The sequence below is a fragment of the Eublepharis macularius genome, chromosome 11 (assembly GCF_028583425.1).
Source record: "Eublepharis macularius isolate TG4126 chromosome 11, MPM_Emac_v1.0, whole genome shotgun sequence".
NCBI lineage: Eukaryota > Metazoa > Chordata > Lepidosauria > Squamata > Eublepharidae > Eublepharis > Eublepharis macularius.
This window is the reverse complement of record NC_072800.1, coordinates 95,374,515-95,387,608: the sequence shown is the minus strand read 5'-3', so window position 1 is coordinate 95,387,608 and position 13,094 is coordinate 95,374,515. Positions and strand designations below refer to the sequence as shown.

Sequence of the window (13,094 nt, the reverse complement as noted above, 5' to 3'; positions counted from 1 at the left end):
GGTGTTTTATTTTTGTCCTTTAATTGTACAATCCCATTTTATTACATTGTTTATTGAAAGTCCTATCCTGGTGCTTATTGCATTGCTCTTAAAATGTTGTAATCTGCCTGCATCTCAGTGAGAAAGGAAGACAGTAAATGAGGGGAGCCACCCTCTACCCAGGCAAGAAAGCTTTGACTGGCACTGCTGGGAGGCGGCGGCGGCAGCAGCAGCAGCTCTCTGCCCTGGGTGTTTGGCCCCCCATCCGTGAAACAGGATGCTGGATTAGAAGCATACAGCTGGAAAGGACCCCAACGCTCCCCTCATCCAACTGCCTGCAGCATGCAGGCAATTCAGAGTGAAGCGACCACTGATCTACGGCCAGAAGAAGGCAAAAGCCTCCAGAGCCCCCAGCCAGGCTGGCCTGATCAGATGGACCCTCCCTGGTCTGGTCCAGCCGCAGGGTTTTTCTTTGGATGGTAAGTAAACAAACCACAGCATCTGCTGGGAGGGCAGAGGGACACAGAGCTCCAGCGCCAAGCACTGCCCTTGGACGCCTAGACCGGGCTGATGCGCGCGCGTGTGTGACGCTGGGCTCAAGGGCCGCTGCCCGGCTCCTCAGCTGCAATTCTCCAGGGTGTGATTCGAAAGCTGGCTTCTTGTGCGAGGAAACCCACTGAGGCTGCGGTCCCCAGGTCACAGGCTCGGTGCTGCGAGGCTACTGAAAGACAGCGGCTGACTCAGGGGCGGCGGGCGGGGACAGAAGCGAGCCAGATCTTTGCATCGCATCCGTTCAGTAGCATTTGGATTTGATTTGATCCTGTTACGTTTTGATATAAGCTACTTTGGATAATGCTTCTTTGAAGAAGCAGAATACAAATTCTCAAATGAACACGCACAGGTAACCCCCCCCCCCCACACACACACACCTGTAGCGTGCTTACCCAGCAGTCCTCCGAAGGTGATGGCAGGAGAGAGAGCAGCAAAGTAGATGAAAATCACTGCAGCCACGCACTGCGGGTCCAGAGCATCCCGGAAGTCACTCAGGTATTTGGGGTAGCGGCGACGGACGTCTCGAATCAGGCCCCCAAAGGGGTGGCCTGTCCGCCGGAGAGGGTCATCCTCCTCCTCCTCCTCTTCGGCCACCTTCAGCTTCAGCAGCGCTAAGCAGGCACACAGCTGTCAGTGGGGCGGGGCCCCTCAGGGTCCCAGCAGCCCATCCTACAGCATGGCCGGGGGGCGGGGGCGGGGGGGGACAGGCTGGTTCCCTCCCCAGACAATGGAAGACGCTGAGCTCCAGCTTCACTGCCTCAGGAGGTGGGGGCAGCTCCAAGCACAGGCAGCTTCAAGAGGGGACTGAACATAAACATACGGAGCAGAGGTCCATCCGTGGCTATTAGCCACACAAGGTATAGCTGGAACTCTGTGTCTAGGGCAGTGAGGCTCTGTATTCTTGGTGTTGGGGAGGGGCAATCAGTGGGAGGGCTCCTAGTGTCCCTTCCCCACTGGCAGACCTCCTGAGGACACCTGGGGGGGGGCTGGCCACTGTGTGACACAGAGTGTCGGACTGGAGGGACCGTTGGCCTGATCCAACATGGCTTCTCTTACATTCTTAGCTGGCTAATCAATACGCCCCAGAATGGAGCCCCTTTGGTTCCTCACAGGGAACACAAGCAGGCTGTCACTTGAGGCCTGTGAACCTCATCAGATGGGGCAGAAGGGGTTGTCCAACCTGCCCCCTGGATGAGATCCAAGGTTTGCATAGGTGGCCCAGAAGCAGCGCACACACAGGGAAGGAGCGCGTTCACCCCGTTCCCACCTCGGGGCACGTGCCGCTGTCCATCACTGCCGGGCTAAGCGTTGCCTCCCCTCCCCACCTTTCTCCTCTGGCGATTTGGGCTCCAGAGCCACCCCGAGAAGCAAGCGCCGCTCCTGCTCCTCCCTCCGCCGCAGCATCTCGCGCTGGAAGTGGGCCACGCTCCGGAGGAGCTCCTCGCCCTGCACCTCTGAGGGCGGCAGGACCACGCTGCAGTCCAGGAACTCGTTTATGGCGTTGAGCAGGTCGTGCCGGTCGTCGGCCAGGTAAGCAGCCTCATGGAATTGCTGCGGGTACACGGGGCAGGCTGAAGGGAGAGGCCTGGGGCCCACGCAGCACGCAGGGGCCAGGCAGGGGCTGTTCCAGTGGCACAGCAGGCCTGTGTGGGCACCGAGAGGGGCAGGCGGCGCCTACCTTGTCAGACATGAGCGTGGAGATCGACCGGCCAATTTCATGGTAGTCCATATTGGTGCTGCTTGGGCCCAGCAGCACAAAGAGAAAGCGCACCGGGACTGGCACCTCCAGCACCGCATCCAGCTGAGCTGCCTCCTGCAGCCGCACAAAGGCCATGGTGGGCTGGTCCAAAAACTCCACACAACCTGCGGGCGAGAGACCGTCCGTGTGCTGGACTCGTGCGGGGGGTTGCCCCAGCTCCTGGGAAGCCTGGGGTCCCGCCTTTCACACACAGCCTCCCACCAGCCAAGCCATCAAGGCCCCTTACCGACAAGCACCACCGTGGCCTCGGCATTGTCTGGGATCTTCTCCAACAGTTTCAGCTCGTGCTTGGACTTGGATCTGGTGATGCTGCCAGGGACTGTGGGGGACAAGACTTCCCTCTGCACAGAACAGCAAAGGTGTGAGAAAAGCAGCGGAGGTGGGCATCCTCCCCCCACCCCGCCCACCCCTGCCAGACCCACTGCCCCGCCCCGCTCAGGGAGCCCCTTCACTGCCTGCCATTGGAGGAGGAGCCCGAGCTCTGTGGGCAGAGATGCCCTCTCATCCCAAGTGCCTGGGCAGAACTTTCCCAGAGTTGCATCGCTTCCTCTTCCCTAGTTGCCAATAACATAAACTGCTAGTCCAGCACAATCAGCCAGCAGGCAGGTGGCACGGGGCTGGGCTGCAGCCCTGACACTCTGGCTTGGAAGGGAACAGGCACCGGCTCAGTGTGTGTGTGTGGGGGGGGGGGGGTCTCACCTCTCTCTCGATGTCCACTCGGGTCTCGTGTTCGCCAGAGTGGCCTCCAATGAGGGGGTCAGTGACTGCTGGCTCAGCACCCTCCCCTACGTGGTTGGTGCTGTGGTGATGGCCCAGTAGAGAGCCCAGGGAGCCGGCTGAGATGTTGCGGGGGAAGGAGAAGTCCTTCTCATCAGAGGGGTGGCTGCAAGAAAAGCTCTGAGTCTGTTGGCACCCCAAGAAAGCAGTTCACCCTTCCGAGGGAGAGCCTAAGCTCAGTGGGAATGGAGCTTCCTTCCCCTGGAGGAGCGAAGGGGATGGGGATCTCAACCTCTACCTGTTTCCAACTCCTGTGCAAAGCCAGAGGGGCAGCCGGCCTCACCTCTACTGGTCCTGTGCTCTGTGGACCCAGTGGTCCACCCGTGCGGACCTCACCTGTGCTTGAGGAGCAGAGCTCGCAGCACGTTGGCACGGTCCTCAGCGCGAATCTGGTCAGAGATGATCATCTGCTCCACCACCTGATGCGCCACCCCTGGCAGTGTCTTCTGGTCCAGGTCGAGAAGAACGGCTCCTGGAGGGAGGAGGAGAGAAGGAGGAAGAAGGGCAGTAATCCTGGCATCCTTGCTGTGCCCCCCACCCCGAGACCTGCCTCTACACTGGGACGAGGCCCCCAGGCGGCTCTCCCAAGGTGCATTGACTGACGGAGAACAGAGGCGTCTGGCAGCCTCCGTGGAGTGGCCCTGTGCCGCTCTTCTTTGCTTGCACGGCCCCTGGCGTGGCCCAGAGACCCACCACTGTTCCCCAGGCTTTGTCTTGTGTGCCAGCAAGTATGCTTAAAGGGCAGCACTTATCCCCACAGGTCCAGAGGAGTGAGCTGTGTTAGTAGCAGCAAAATAGTAAAGGGTCCAGTAGCACCTTTAAGACTAACCAATTTTACTATAGCATAAGCTTTCGAGAACCACAGTTCTCTGCATCTGCCAAAGAGAGCTGCGGTTCTCAAAAGCTTAAGCTACAGTAAAGAAGTTGGTTAGTCTTAAAGGTGCTACTGGACTCTTATTTTATTTATGTCATTTATAGTCCGCCTTCCTCATTGAGACTCACACTACTATCCCCGCAAGGGAAATGCTAACTAGCAGGTAAATACTAATATACTGCAATGTAATACCTGAACTAGGAAGAACTTTTTAGCTGTCTCTTCAGATTTTTTTGGAATAGATTTGAGCTGCCAGTCATCAGTCGGCTTCATCAAGCCATGTGGTTGTGCCTCTATTCCACCACAAGAGGAGGCACATCTATAAGCCCTTCAGCCAAGAGGAAAGTCGTACAGCTCCCTTAAGCAGCCACAGGCCGCCCAGCAGAGGAGCGTGTCCCTTTAGCTGCGCTTCTGCTGGGAGCATGTAAATCTCCAATCCTGGTTCCCCTGAGTGTAAATCTCCAATCCTGATTCTCTTGCGTGATTCTCTTCCTTTATGATAAGTCACTTCAAGGGCTGGAACAACCAAGGGGGCGGGGTTGACCTATCAGAAACTCTCCTGCCCTGGCAGCCTCTCTGCTGTGACTGCCCCTCTTCCCCTCACCCTCCTTTAGGCACCAGAGATCCCTGAGAGATGAGGGCAGGAGGAGTGATCCCTAAGCCCCTTGGGAGCTCTGCCCGGTTGCTGTGCCTCTCTCCCTCCGGCAACGGGCGCAGTTCCAAAGCCCCTGAGAGTCATCCTGACACCCCTCCAGTCCAGCTGCGACGCTTCAGGAGCCCCTGCCACGGCCGCCCTCAGGAGCACCCTTCTGCTCACCGTGCGACAGGGTTCTGCGCAGTTCCAGCAGGCTGCGGAAGGAGAGCGAGGCCACGTGCGGCTTCCCCCAGCGGTCGGTCTCCTCCTCCACGTCCTCCTCGAACTTGATCCAGCGAGCCGTCTCCTTCCACTGCATCTCTTGGTTCTTGTCGATAATCAGCTCGTTCAGCTCCACAAAGACCTGCACCAGAGAGCAACCAGCTTGGACTGGGGGGGCTGGCAACAAGGACCCCCCCAAAAAGATCTCCCCAGACTCCTTCGGTGGAACAGGAACCCTTCCCTCCCTCAAGCCCTCTTGCCTAGTGGCCCCCAGGGGGTGCCCCGATCATCCTCCATAGGCTAGACCTTGTGGGGCAGCAGAGTGCTTGACCGAGCAAAGCTGCTCCAGAGGGCTTGAGCAAAAGAGTCAAGCTGCACAAGGAGAGCCTCAGCCCCTGCCCAGGGCGGGGGGGGGGGATGGGAGGGGCGGGGAGGAGGCTCACCCACCCACCCACACAGCCTGGAAGACAAGTCATGGCCTCGCCCCCAAACCCTTCTTGACAGCAGACCACTCCTCAGCCCGAAGAGGTCAGGGGACAACACCCCCCCCCCCCACATCCTGATACATCCTGTGGAGGCACCCCCACACACACACTGAAACTCCCCCCCCCCCCAGTGTGAAGGGAAGTCCTCTTGGTGCAATATCTGAGAACTTAATTGCCTCCCAGGTCGGGGAGGTGCCTCTCAGCCATCATCCTGTTTCCAGTTGCTGGGCAACTGAGGTCTCAGGGAAGCCTCCAAGTGACCCCTCGGGACAGCTGCCTTCTCCCATTGGTGGCTTCCCTGGCAGCTGGCATAGAGAGGTACACTGCCTCTGAACATGGAGGCCTTGCTCTCCCCACATGATCACTCACCTCATGGGGCTGCCGGTCCTGCTTCCGCTGCCGTGCACTGGGCTCTTTGTGGTCCCTGCCAAGATGCACCACCTGGCCCTTGGCACTTTTCCGGAAAAGGTGCCGCCGCACTCCAGGGACATCCTCAAACCTGTGGCCTGCAGCAAAAGGGGAGCAAAACGTGGTGTGTGGGGGGGGGGGGGAGGACTGAATGGCCGGGCACCTGTCCGCGCTCCGAGACCCTCTTCGTGGCAAGTGCTCTGGGAGTGGGACTTTTTGTTACCCCTCCCCCCCCCCCACACACACACACACACTGGACACCTCCATTCCTGGGTCAGGTTCTGGGTTCAAGAGATACATCCGAGTGGATAGATAAAGCATATGAATGTACAGCCACGGCTAAATTAACTTCTTACGTGCATAACAGACCAATATCGGAATTCCAGAAAAAATGGAAACATTTGAGTATGTAGCTTGAAGCTAAGAAAAATTAAAAAGTTAATATGGAAATAGATTAATTATAATATATGTCAGGGTTGAACTTTAAAACTTTAGACTTTAAAAATGTATAAAATGATGACTGTTTAAGACTTGATATTAAATGTTAGGTATAAAATTTCCTTCCCTTAAAGAGAGGGAAAGGAGAAATACCGCATAAGCCACGGCAATACAGCCCGGAAAACCCACAACAACCATCGTTCTCTGGCTGTGAAAGCCTTCAACAATACATTAAGCTAGCTGTGTTACCACATATTTTGAATATACTTTTCTGTTGTAGTTTAAATTTAGTATTTCCTATTTTATATAAGTTTCTATGCACTTTCTATGGCTATTTGTGTTTTTCTTTTCAAATAAAATTTTTAAAAAATTTAAAAAGACCTTGGGGCTGGTTGTTTGGGGGAGTGAACGGGCAAGAAAAGTTTCCACTCCCACCAAGGAGTTCTGAACCGTTTTTCTTTTGTGAGCATCTTTGGGATCAAGCTGCATAGAAATGGCAAATCGAGGAGGGGGATGAACCCCACGGGACCCTCCTCCCCACAATTCTATGCTGAGCTTGTGGTCTGCTCCCACCCTCCAGAGTGCCAAGAGCTTCTGCTCTGAGGCTGCCCACCCGCAGCGGCACAGCGTGCAGCCCCGTAGAGTGCTCACCTGCCTTCTAGGACGTCCGCAACACGTTTTGCTCTCTGGAGGGCACGGCCAGGCACTGCCCTCGCCCCAACTTCCCACTTGCAGTGCAGCAGCTGGGAGGCTGGAGCTCTTCTGCCTACAACTCTCTGCTAAGACTTATTCCTGTTTTTCCCCCATGACAGCAAACACCAGCACAATTCGGAAAGCTCCTTGAAGGCAAACTATACATGCACTGCCACCCCAGCGGGGAGGCGGGCAGGGCTTCCATGCCCCAGCACAGCCACTGATCACTGGATCTCCCCTCCCTCTGTGTCTGCTTCTTGCCCTCTCCTTTGCAGGGGGCTTCTCCCCCCCCTTCCCTGCTTCATTGCACACAGGACTGGGGAGGGGAGGGAGCCTTGGCCCTGCGTTTCAGGGCGCCAATGGCAGAGCAGGCGCCGGGTGAGCCAGGTCCCCTTCCCTCCCCCATGGAAGCCTGCTTGATCTTCAGCCTGCCCCACGCTTTCAGCCTAACCTGCCTCACAGGGTCGTTGCAGGAATAAACCTGAGGAGAGGCGAATGAGCCACCTTGGGCCCAGGACAGGAGACCGGGGGGGGGGGGGGCAGAAATACGGCAAACGGGCAAATGAGACTTGAGTTCCCCTTGAAGAAAGCCCAGCAGAGGGTTTGCTTTTGCCCATGGAAACCCATTTGGGGGGAGGGGGCTCAGCAGGGGCCTTGTCTGGGGAAGCCCCCATCCTGAGGTGGAAGAGTGGGGGGGGGCGCCTGCTCCTCTGCCACACTCACTCTTCATGTAGTCCAGGTCAGCCGAGGCCAGGGTCTGCGCCTCCGACTCATCCGTGGGCACCTTCGGGTACCGGGCCTGCTCCACGCCGGTCAGGCTGCCGATGCACCGGCGCTCATTCAGGTTGTAGCTTCGGTGCCCGGGCTGGGACTTGGAGAGGGGGCGCCCAGGCGAGCCCCCCTCCAGGCCGGGCCCCTCCGTGCTGCTGTGCTCCTCGCCCTCGGAGCTGCAAGTGAGAGACCTGCCGCCTCAGGGAGAGCAGCCCCCCACCCGGCTCCCTGTCTCGGCTAACCAGCAGGGAGCCCGGCCCAAATGGGCAGAGAGCAAAGCTCCAGGGAGGGGAACCCCAGCCACACGCACCGCGGGCGGGGCCCAAAGTCTCCCGGAGGCCGCTCTCGGCTGGGCTGGGAGACTCCCTGGAGAAGACCCCGGGCCGGCCAGAAGCCCCCTCCCCCCGCAGGCCCTCTCGCCCTGGGGCATCGGCCCCTCCTCGGAGACCTGCCAGCCCCGCCCCAGATCTGCCCAGGTCTGCGCCTCGCTCACCTGCCCGCCCTGGCCGCGGGTGAGCCCCCAGGGATGGCGGGGGCGCTGAGGGGCGAGGCCGGGCCGGAGGAGGCCTCTGTCCGGCGCTCCGCGGCATCCTCCTCCTGCAGGAAGAACTGGGGGGGGAGGGGGAGGGAGGGGGTCAGCTCCGGAGAGCAAGGCCCCCGCCCGCCCCGTCTGGCACGCCCGCAGCCCCTGCCCACCTGCACCCCCGGGCCCTGCGCCTCCCGCAGCCGCGCCTGCTCGGCATCCTCGGCGAGCCCGGGCTCCTCCTCGCCTTCCTCCTCCTCCTCGCCTTCCTCCTCCTCCTCGGCCTCCTCGATGGTCGGCGTCTCCCCCGGCGCGGCTGTTCCCCGCGGCTGCTTCTTGCCCTTCTTGCTGGCCCCCTTTTTGCGCCGGGCCTCGGAGGGCAGGTGGGCCGAGAGCGGGTGGTGGATGTGGTGGGAGGACTGACGGTGATCTGCGGGGAGGGGGGCGGGATGGGCTCAGCGGGGCTCCCGGCAGGGCCGGCTAAGACGGGCGCCCAGAGCCAGCCGCCTGGCAGAAGCCCCAAGCAGGCAGGAGACACCCTCCCCGCGGGGCCCTGGGGACGCTGCGGCGCACAGCCAGGTTCGCTTCGCTGGGCGATTCTCTCCCTGCCACCCCTTTCCTCCCCCCGCCCCGCCGGGAACTCTCCCCCGGGGCCCGCCAGCGACAGAGCCCCGGCGGGCGCACGCACATTCGAAGTCTTCCTCGCTGTAGCTTCGGCCGGCCTCCTCGACGGGGCGCGAGTGCGAGTCCTGCAGGATCTGCTCGAAGCGCTCCACCCGCAGCGCCTTGCCCAGGTCCTTCTCTTCCTCCTCCTCCTCCTCCTTCTGCGCGCCGAACGGGGGCGACGCCGGGCTCAGCCCGTCGGCCTCGGGCTGCAAAGCAAGCGCGGCGGCGGTCAGGGGAGGGAGGGGGCGCCCCCCGCCCGACGCCAGCCAAAAGCCCCCGCGGCGCCCTCCCGCGCCGGCCTGGGCCGCGGCGGCGCGTCCCACCTGAGCCATGCCGGAGTCGAGCCCTGCCGCCAGCGCCCAGACGGCGCGCCTTTATCCTCCTCGGCCGGGGCGGCTCCTGCCCCTCCGCGCCACTCCAAATATTGACGGATCCGCCGCCCCTCGCGCCGCCCGGCACCGCCGCAGATTAGCCGGAGGCAGCTGCTCAAGGTGGCGCCCCCCCCCGCCAGAGGACACTGGGCGGCGCCCAGGCAGGAGGGGCAAGAGGAAGGCAGGGCCCTCTGAGCAAGTGCAGAGTGCCCCAGGCACAGCCCCGAGCCAGCCTCGGCTTAGCCGCCTCCCGCCGGCACTCTGCCCGCTGCCAGCTGCGGGTTCCCCCCCTCCCCGTCTGCGCCAGCGGGGTCGGAGCCGTACCAGGATGCCAAGTGCCAGCGGAATGTGATGGCATCGCTCCCCGGGTGAGCAGGGGCAGCGAGGGCGACGGGAGGGGGCATTCAGGGGCAGGCACCAACACCCCCCCTCGCCCGGCTGGCCCCTCCCGCCTGCCTTGCTCAGCCCAGCCCCAGGAGGGAGGCCTCTCCCTCCGAGAGAGCCTCCGGTGCCCTGGCTCGCCCTTACCTGGGCCCCGAGCAAGAAATCCATGGCTGGCTGGCTGGCTGGCAGGCAGGGGGGAGCCTGGCGGAAGCCGCGCCCGGGCCGCAAGTCCTTCCTGGGTTGCTGCCCTGCAGGCCCGTCCAATTGCAGGGGGCACCCGGGAGCCGTCGAGGGTTAATCATTAAGCCGGCTCCGTGGGGCCTGCGCCGCCAGCGCGCGCACACAGATGACCCCCACAGCCCCCGCCGGGCAGGCCAGCCCTGCAGCGGAGGGGGGCGAGGGGTCTTCGCCGTCGCCCCTCTCGCACTGCCCGCCGCACCAGCCGCCCCCCCCGGCCCCTGCCGCCGCCGCCCTTTGGCCTTCCCTGCCGCTCAGAGCCGAGCGCTCCTGCTGGGACTCTGGCAGAGCAGCGCCTGGCAGGCGGGTGCCCCCATGCCCGTGCCCAGGGCCATGAAGGGCGGAAGGCCAGCTGCGGTCCGCGCTCAGGCGCGGGGGGGGGGGGGAGGCTGCCCCGGCGCTCCGGAGCCTGAGCTGAGGGAGCGGAGAGTCGGCTCCGGGCTGCCCCCTGAAAGCCCACAGCGCAGGCAGGCTGCAGCCCGCTGCCCAGGAAGCCCAGAGCTCCAACCAGCCGACGCAGCTACGCCTGGGCTGTTTTCAAGCCCAGCCAGGGGGCACTCAAAGCCCGGAGGGGGGGAGACTGGTGGCCCCCCCAGCAGGGATCCTCCTGCGCCTTCAACAGCTGTATCACAGGCACCAATTCAACAGGTGGAGTTTCCCCCAGCTTCTTGACTTCAGAGAATCAGTTCCACTCCACGCATACTAACTGGGGTTGGAAATTAAACAGCCAATATTGTACAGCCCTCTGTGTAACAGCCTAGCTTGGAATGCTGTGTCCCTTCTGGTCACCCGTGCCGGGAAAGGATATTGCAGAGCTCGGAAAAGAGCAGAAGAGGGTGAGCGAGCAAGACGACCAGGGGTGGGAGCCGCTTTCCTCGGAGGAAAGGCCGGCGAGGCTGGGACTGTTCCCCTTAGAAGCCGAAAGCCGACTCAGGAAATGGTGCCGGGGTGGAGAAGGCCCTGCAGGAAACTAATAGCAGGAGCGGGGGGCACCCAATAAACGTGTCCAGAGAGAGATTCCGAATAGACACGAGGAAATTCTCTCTCCTCCACAAACTGCTTGATGGGAAAGATAAATTAAGGGAGTAAAGAGAGCTTCCATGTCCCGCAGCAGCTGGCCGGCAGCAGCCGGGAGCCGCGGCCTCGCCCTGTGTCGGCCCTCGGGGCAAGCGGCTGGCCACTGGAGGGTGGGGGTGGGGAGGCAGGAGTAGCGGGACCCTCGGCCCGGCTGCAGGGCTCCTGGCGCTTGGGAGCCGGTGGCAGCGCTGCTTCCTTCGCCGGGCACCGTCAGGGCTCAGCCCCTCCCACCCGCCGGTCCAGAGCACAGCCCGGCACCCTCCCGGCCCTGACCGAGCCAAGGGCTCAGAGCCTGCGGCTGGCTTCGGCGTTGCCAACAGCCCTTCTCCACCCAGCCCGGCCGGCCCAGCGCTGCGCAGCGCGACTCACCCCCTTGTAGGCCGTGGAGACGATGTGGCGGAGCTCGGAGGAGACCCCGGAGCGGCTCATGGTGGGCGGAGGGCGCGGGCGGCGCAGCCTTCCTCAGCCTTTCTCCTTCTCGCTGGGCCTCGGGGCGCAAAGAGAGGGGGGCACCATCACCTGCAGCCGGGCACAGAGCGGAGGGGGCGCCCAGTCAGCCCGCCCCGAGGAGAAGGAGGCGGCCCGGGGCTCCCTTCGCCTGCCCCTCCAACCCCGCGTCCTCCTCACCCGGCCCATCCGACTCCTTCGCCACCAGCAACCAGCAACCTGCTCCCGGCCCCCGCCGGGCATGCAGGAGGAAGCCTTTTACTCCCCCAGGAGCGGGCAAGGCAGCCGAGTCTGCCGCGCCAGCCAGGAGCAGGTCGGCCTCTCTCACTTCCGACGGCTGCTCTGGGGCCGCGGGCGCCTGAAGGGGGAGGGGGTCCCCCCCTGCTCCTGGCCGAGCAACGGCCCTGCTGCCCGCTGCCTGTCCCGGCGAGGAGAGGAGGGCTGCCGGCAGAGAAGAGGAGCGGGCGGGGCAACGGCTACCCCCCCCCCGCAAGGGGCCTTCGGGCGGGCGGCAGAGGCGCTTGTAGGCCAGCATCCCAACCTCTCTGCCCTCCTTCCTCGCTGCTCCGGACTGGCGCTGCCCTCTCCGGGCTAGCCTGGGGCCTGATCCTGCCTTTCGAAGGAAACCCCCGTGAACCTCGGCAGCAGAGCAGCAGCTGCGGAGACCAGAGGAGCGCCCTTCTGCACAGCTGGAGCCCGAGCTGCCGCTGAGCGCGCCCCCTCCAGCAAAGGCGCAGCGCCAGCAGGGCCCCCTCCCGAGCCTGACCCGCCCCCTCCCGAAGCTTTCAGGGGCCCCGCCTCGGACCCGGGCGGATCTGCAGCCCAGCGAGGAGCCGGCAAGCGGCGGCGCCCCGCCAGGACGCGTTTCTCTTGGCCACGCCGCACGGCCCGCCGGCGCCCGAGAGCAACAGGCACCCCGCGGGGAGGCCAGGCCAAGCCAAGCAGGCCCGGCCCGCCGCCCACCTGTCAGCGGCCGGCCTGCGGGCTTCCCTCGACGGCGCGGCGCAGCTCAGGGCAGCCCGCGCTCCGGCCCTTTATCCCGGCGGCGCCGGCAAAGAGGAAGCCGGGCCGTGACTGGCCCTCACGAGGCGCCCACTCAGCCTGCCGTCAGCTGGGGGGGGGGGGGGAGAGGCGCCGCCGGCTCTCCGTCCCCGCCCCCTCGAAGCCCGAGCGGCCAAGGGGCGCCCATGCCAGCTGCAGAGGCAGAGGCAGAGGCAGAGCCGGCCGGGGCGTCCCGCTCGCCAAGGCTCCTGTGCTGCCCTGGAAGGCGCCACGGCCGGGCTGGCTCTTGGCCCGCCGGCCAACGCGAGAAGAAGGGCCAGCCGGACAGGGGAAACGGGGCAGCTGGCGGCCCGGCCGGCCTTGCTCTCGGGGCGGAAAGAGACGGGGGCCAAGGGCGGCTGGGCACAAGGCAGGCGGCCGGCCCACGTGCGCGCCGGTCACCTCCCGCTGAATCACCGCCGGCGGGCGGGTGGCACTCACGGCCCGCCCCGGGAGGAAGCCGTGCCTGGCGCCCCCGCCCCGCCCCGCCCCGCCCGCGCTCGCCAAGGCCGCCCACCCACCCACCCCTGAACGCCGGGGCAGGAGTGAAGCGCAAGGAGGCCCGAGAAGCGCCCCTCTGCGCTCGCTGCACTGGGGGGCAGCCAAGCAGCTCCGGCGGCCCCGGCCCTCCAGGCTGTCCCGCTGGAAGAGAAGGACGGTGCCCCCCCCCGCACATTAAACAAAAGCCGGGGGGGGGAGGCAGATGCCGGCCTGGCCCGGGCAGGCGGCCAAGCGCCGTGGCCGAGGAGGCAGAGC

At 63.7% G+C, this 13,094-nt stretch overlaps 1 protein-coding gene across 4 annotated transcripts in view; it reads right to left on the bottom strand.

Annotated features, from left to right (window-relative positions):
* SLC4A2 (solute carrier family 4 member 2) overlaps nucleotides 1-13,094 on the bottom strand; it is a 34,828-nt gene that overhangs the window by 4,388 nt on the left and 17,346 nt on the right. For 2 of the 4 annotated variants that reach the window (XM_054991632.1, XM_054991633.1), the window contains exons 2-13: nucleotides 11,220-11,369; nucleotides 8,804-8,987; nucleotides 8,086-8,545; nucleotides 7,545-7,768; nucleotides 5,652-5,788; nucleotides 4,759-4,939; nucleotides 3,404-3,539; nucleotides 2,990-3,173; nucleotides 2,517-2,631; nucleotides 2,210-2,394; nucleotides 1,857-2,082; nucleotides 924-1,142 (exon numbers count right to left, since the gene is read on the bottom strand). In XM_054991632.1, coding sequence (XP_054847607.1) covers nucleotides 924-1,142; nucleotides 1,857-2,082; nucleotides 2,210-2,394; nucleotides 2,517-2,631; nucleotides 2,990-3,173; nucleotides 3,404-3,539; nucleotides 4,759-4,939; nucleotides 5,652-5,788; nucleotides 7,545-7,768; nucleotides 8,086-8,545; nucleotides 8,804-8,987; nucleotides 11,220-11,279 — 2,311 coding nt within the window. In that variant the 5' untranslated portion in view covers nucleotides 11,280-11,369. Of the gene's footprint in view, nucleotides 1-923; nucleotides 1,143-1,856; nucleotides 2,083-2,209; nucleotides 2,395-2,516; nucleotides 2,632-2,989; nucleotides 3,174-3,403; nucleotides 3,540-4,758; nucleotides 4,940-5,651; nucleotides 5,789-7,544; nucleotides 7,769-8,085; nucleotides 8,546-8,803; nucleotides 8,988-9,680; nucleotides 9,904-11,219; nucleotides 11,370-13,094 lie in introns of those variants that run through there. The other 2 variants (XM_054991635.1, XM_054991634.1) reach the window with 2 other exon arrangements.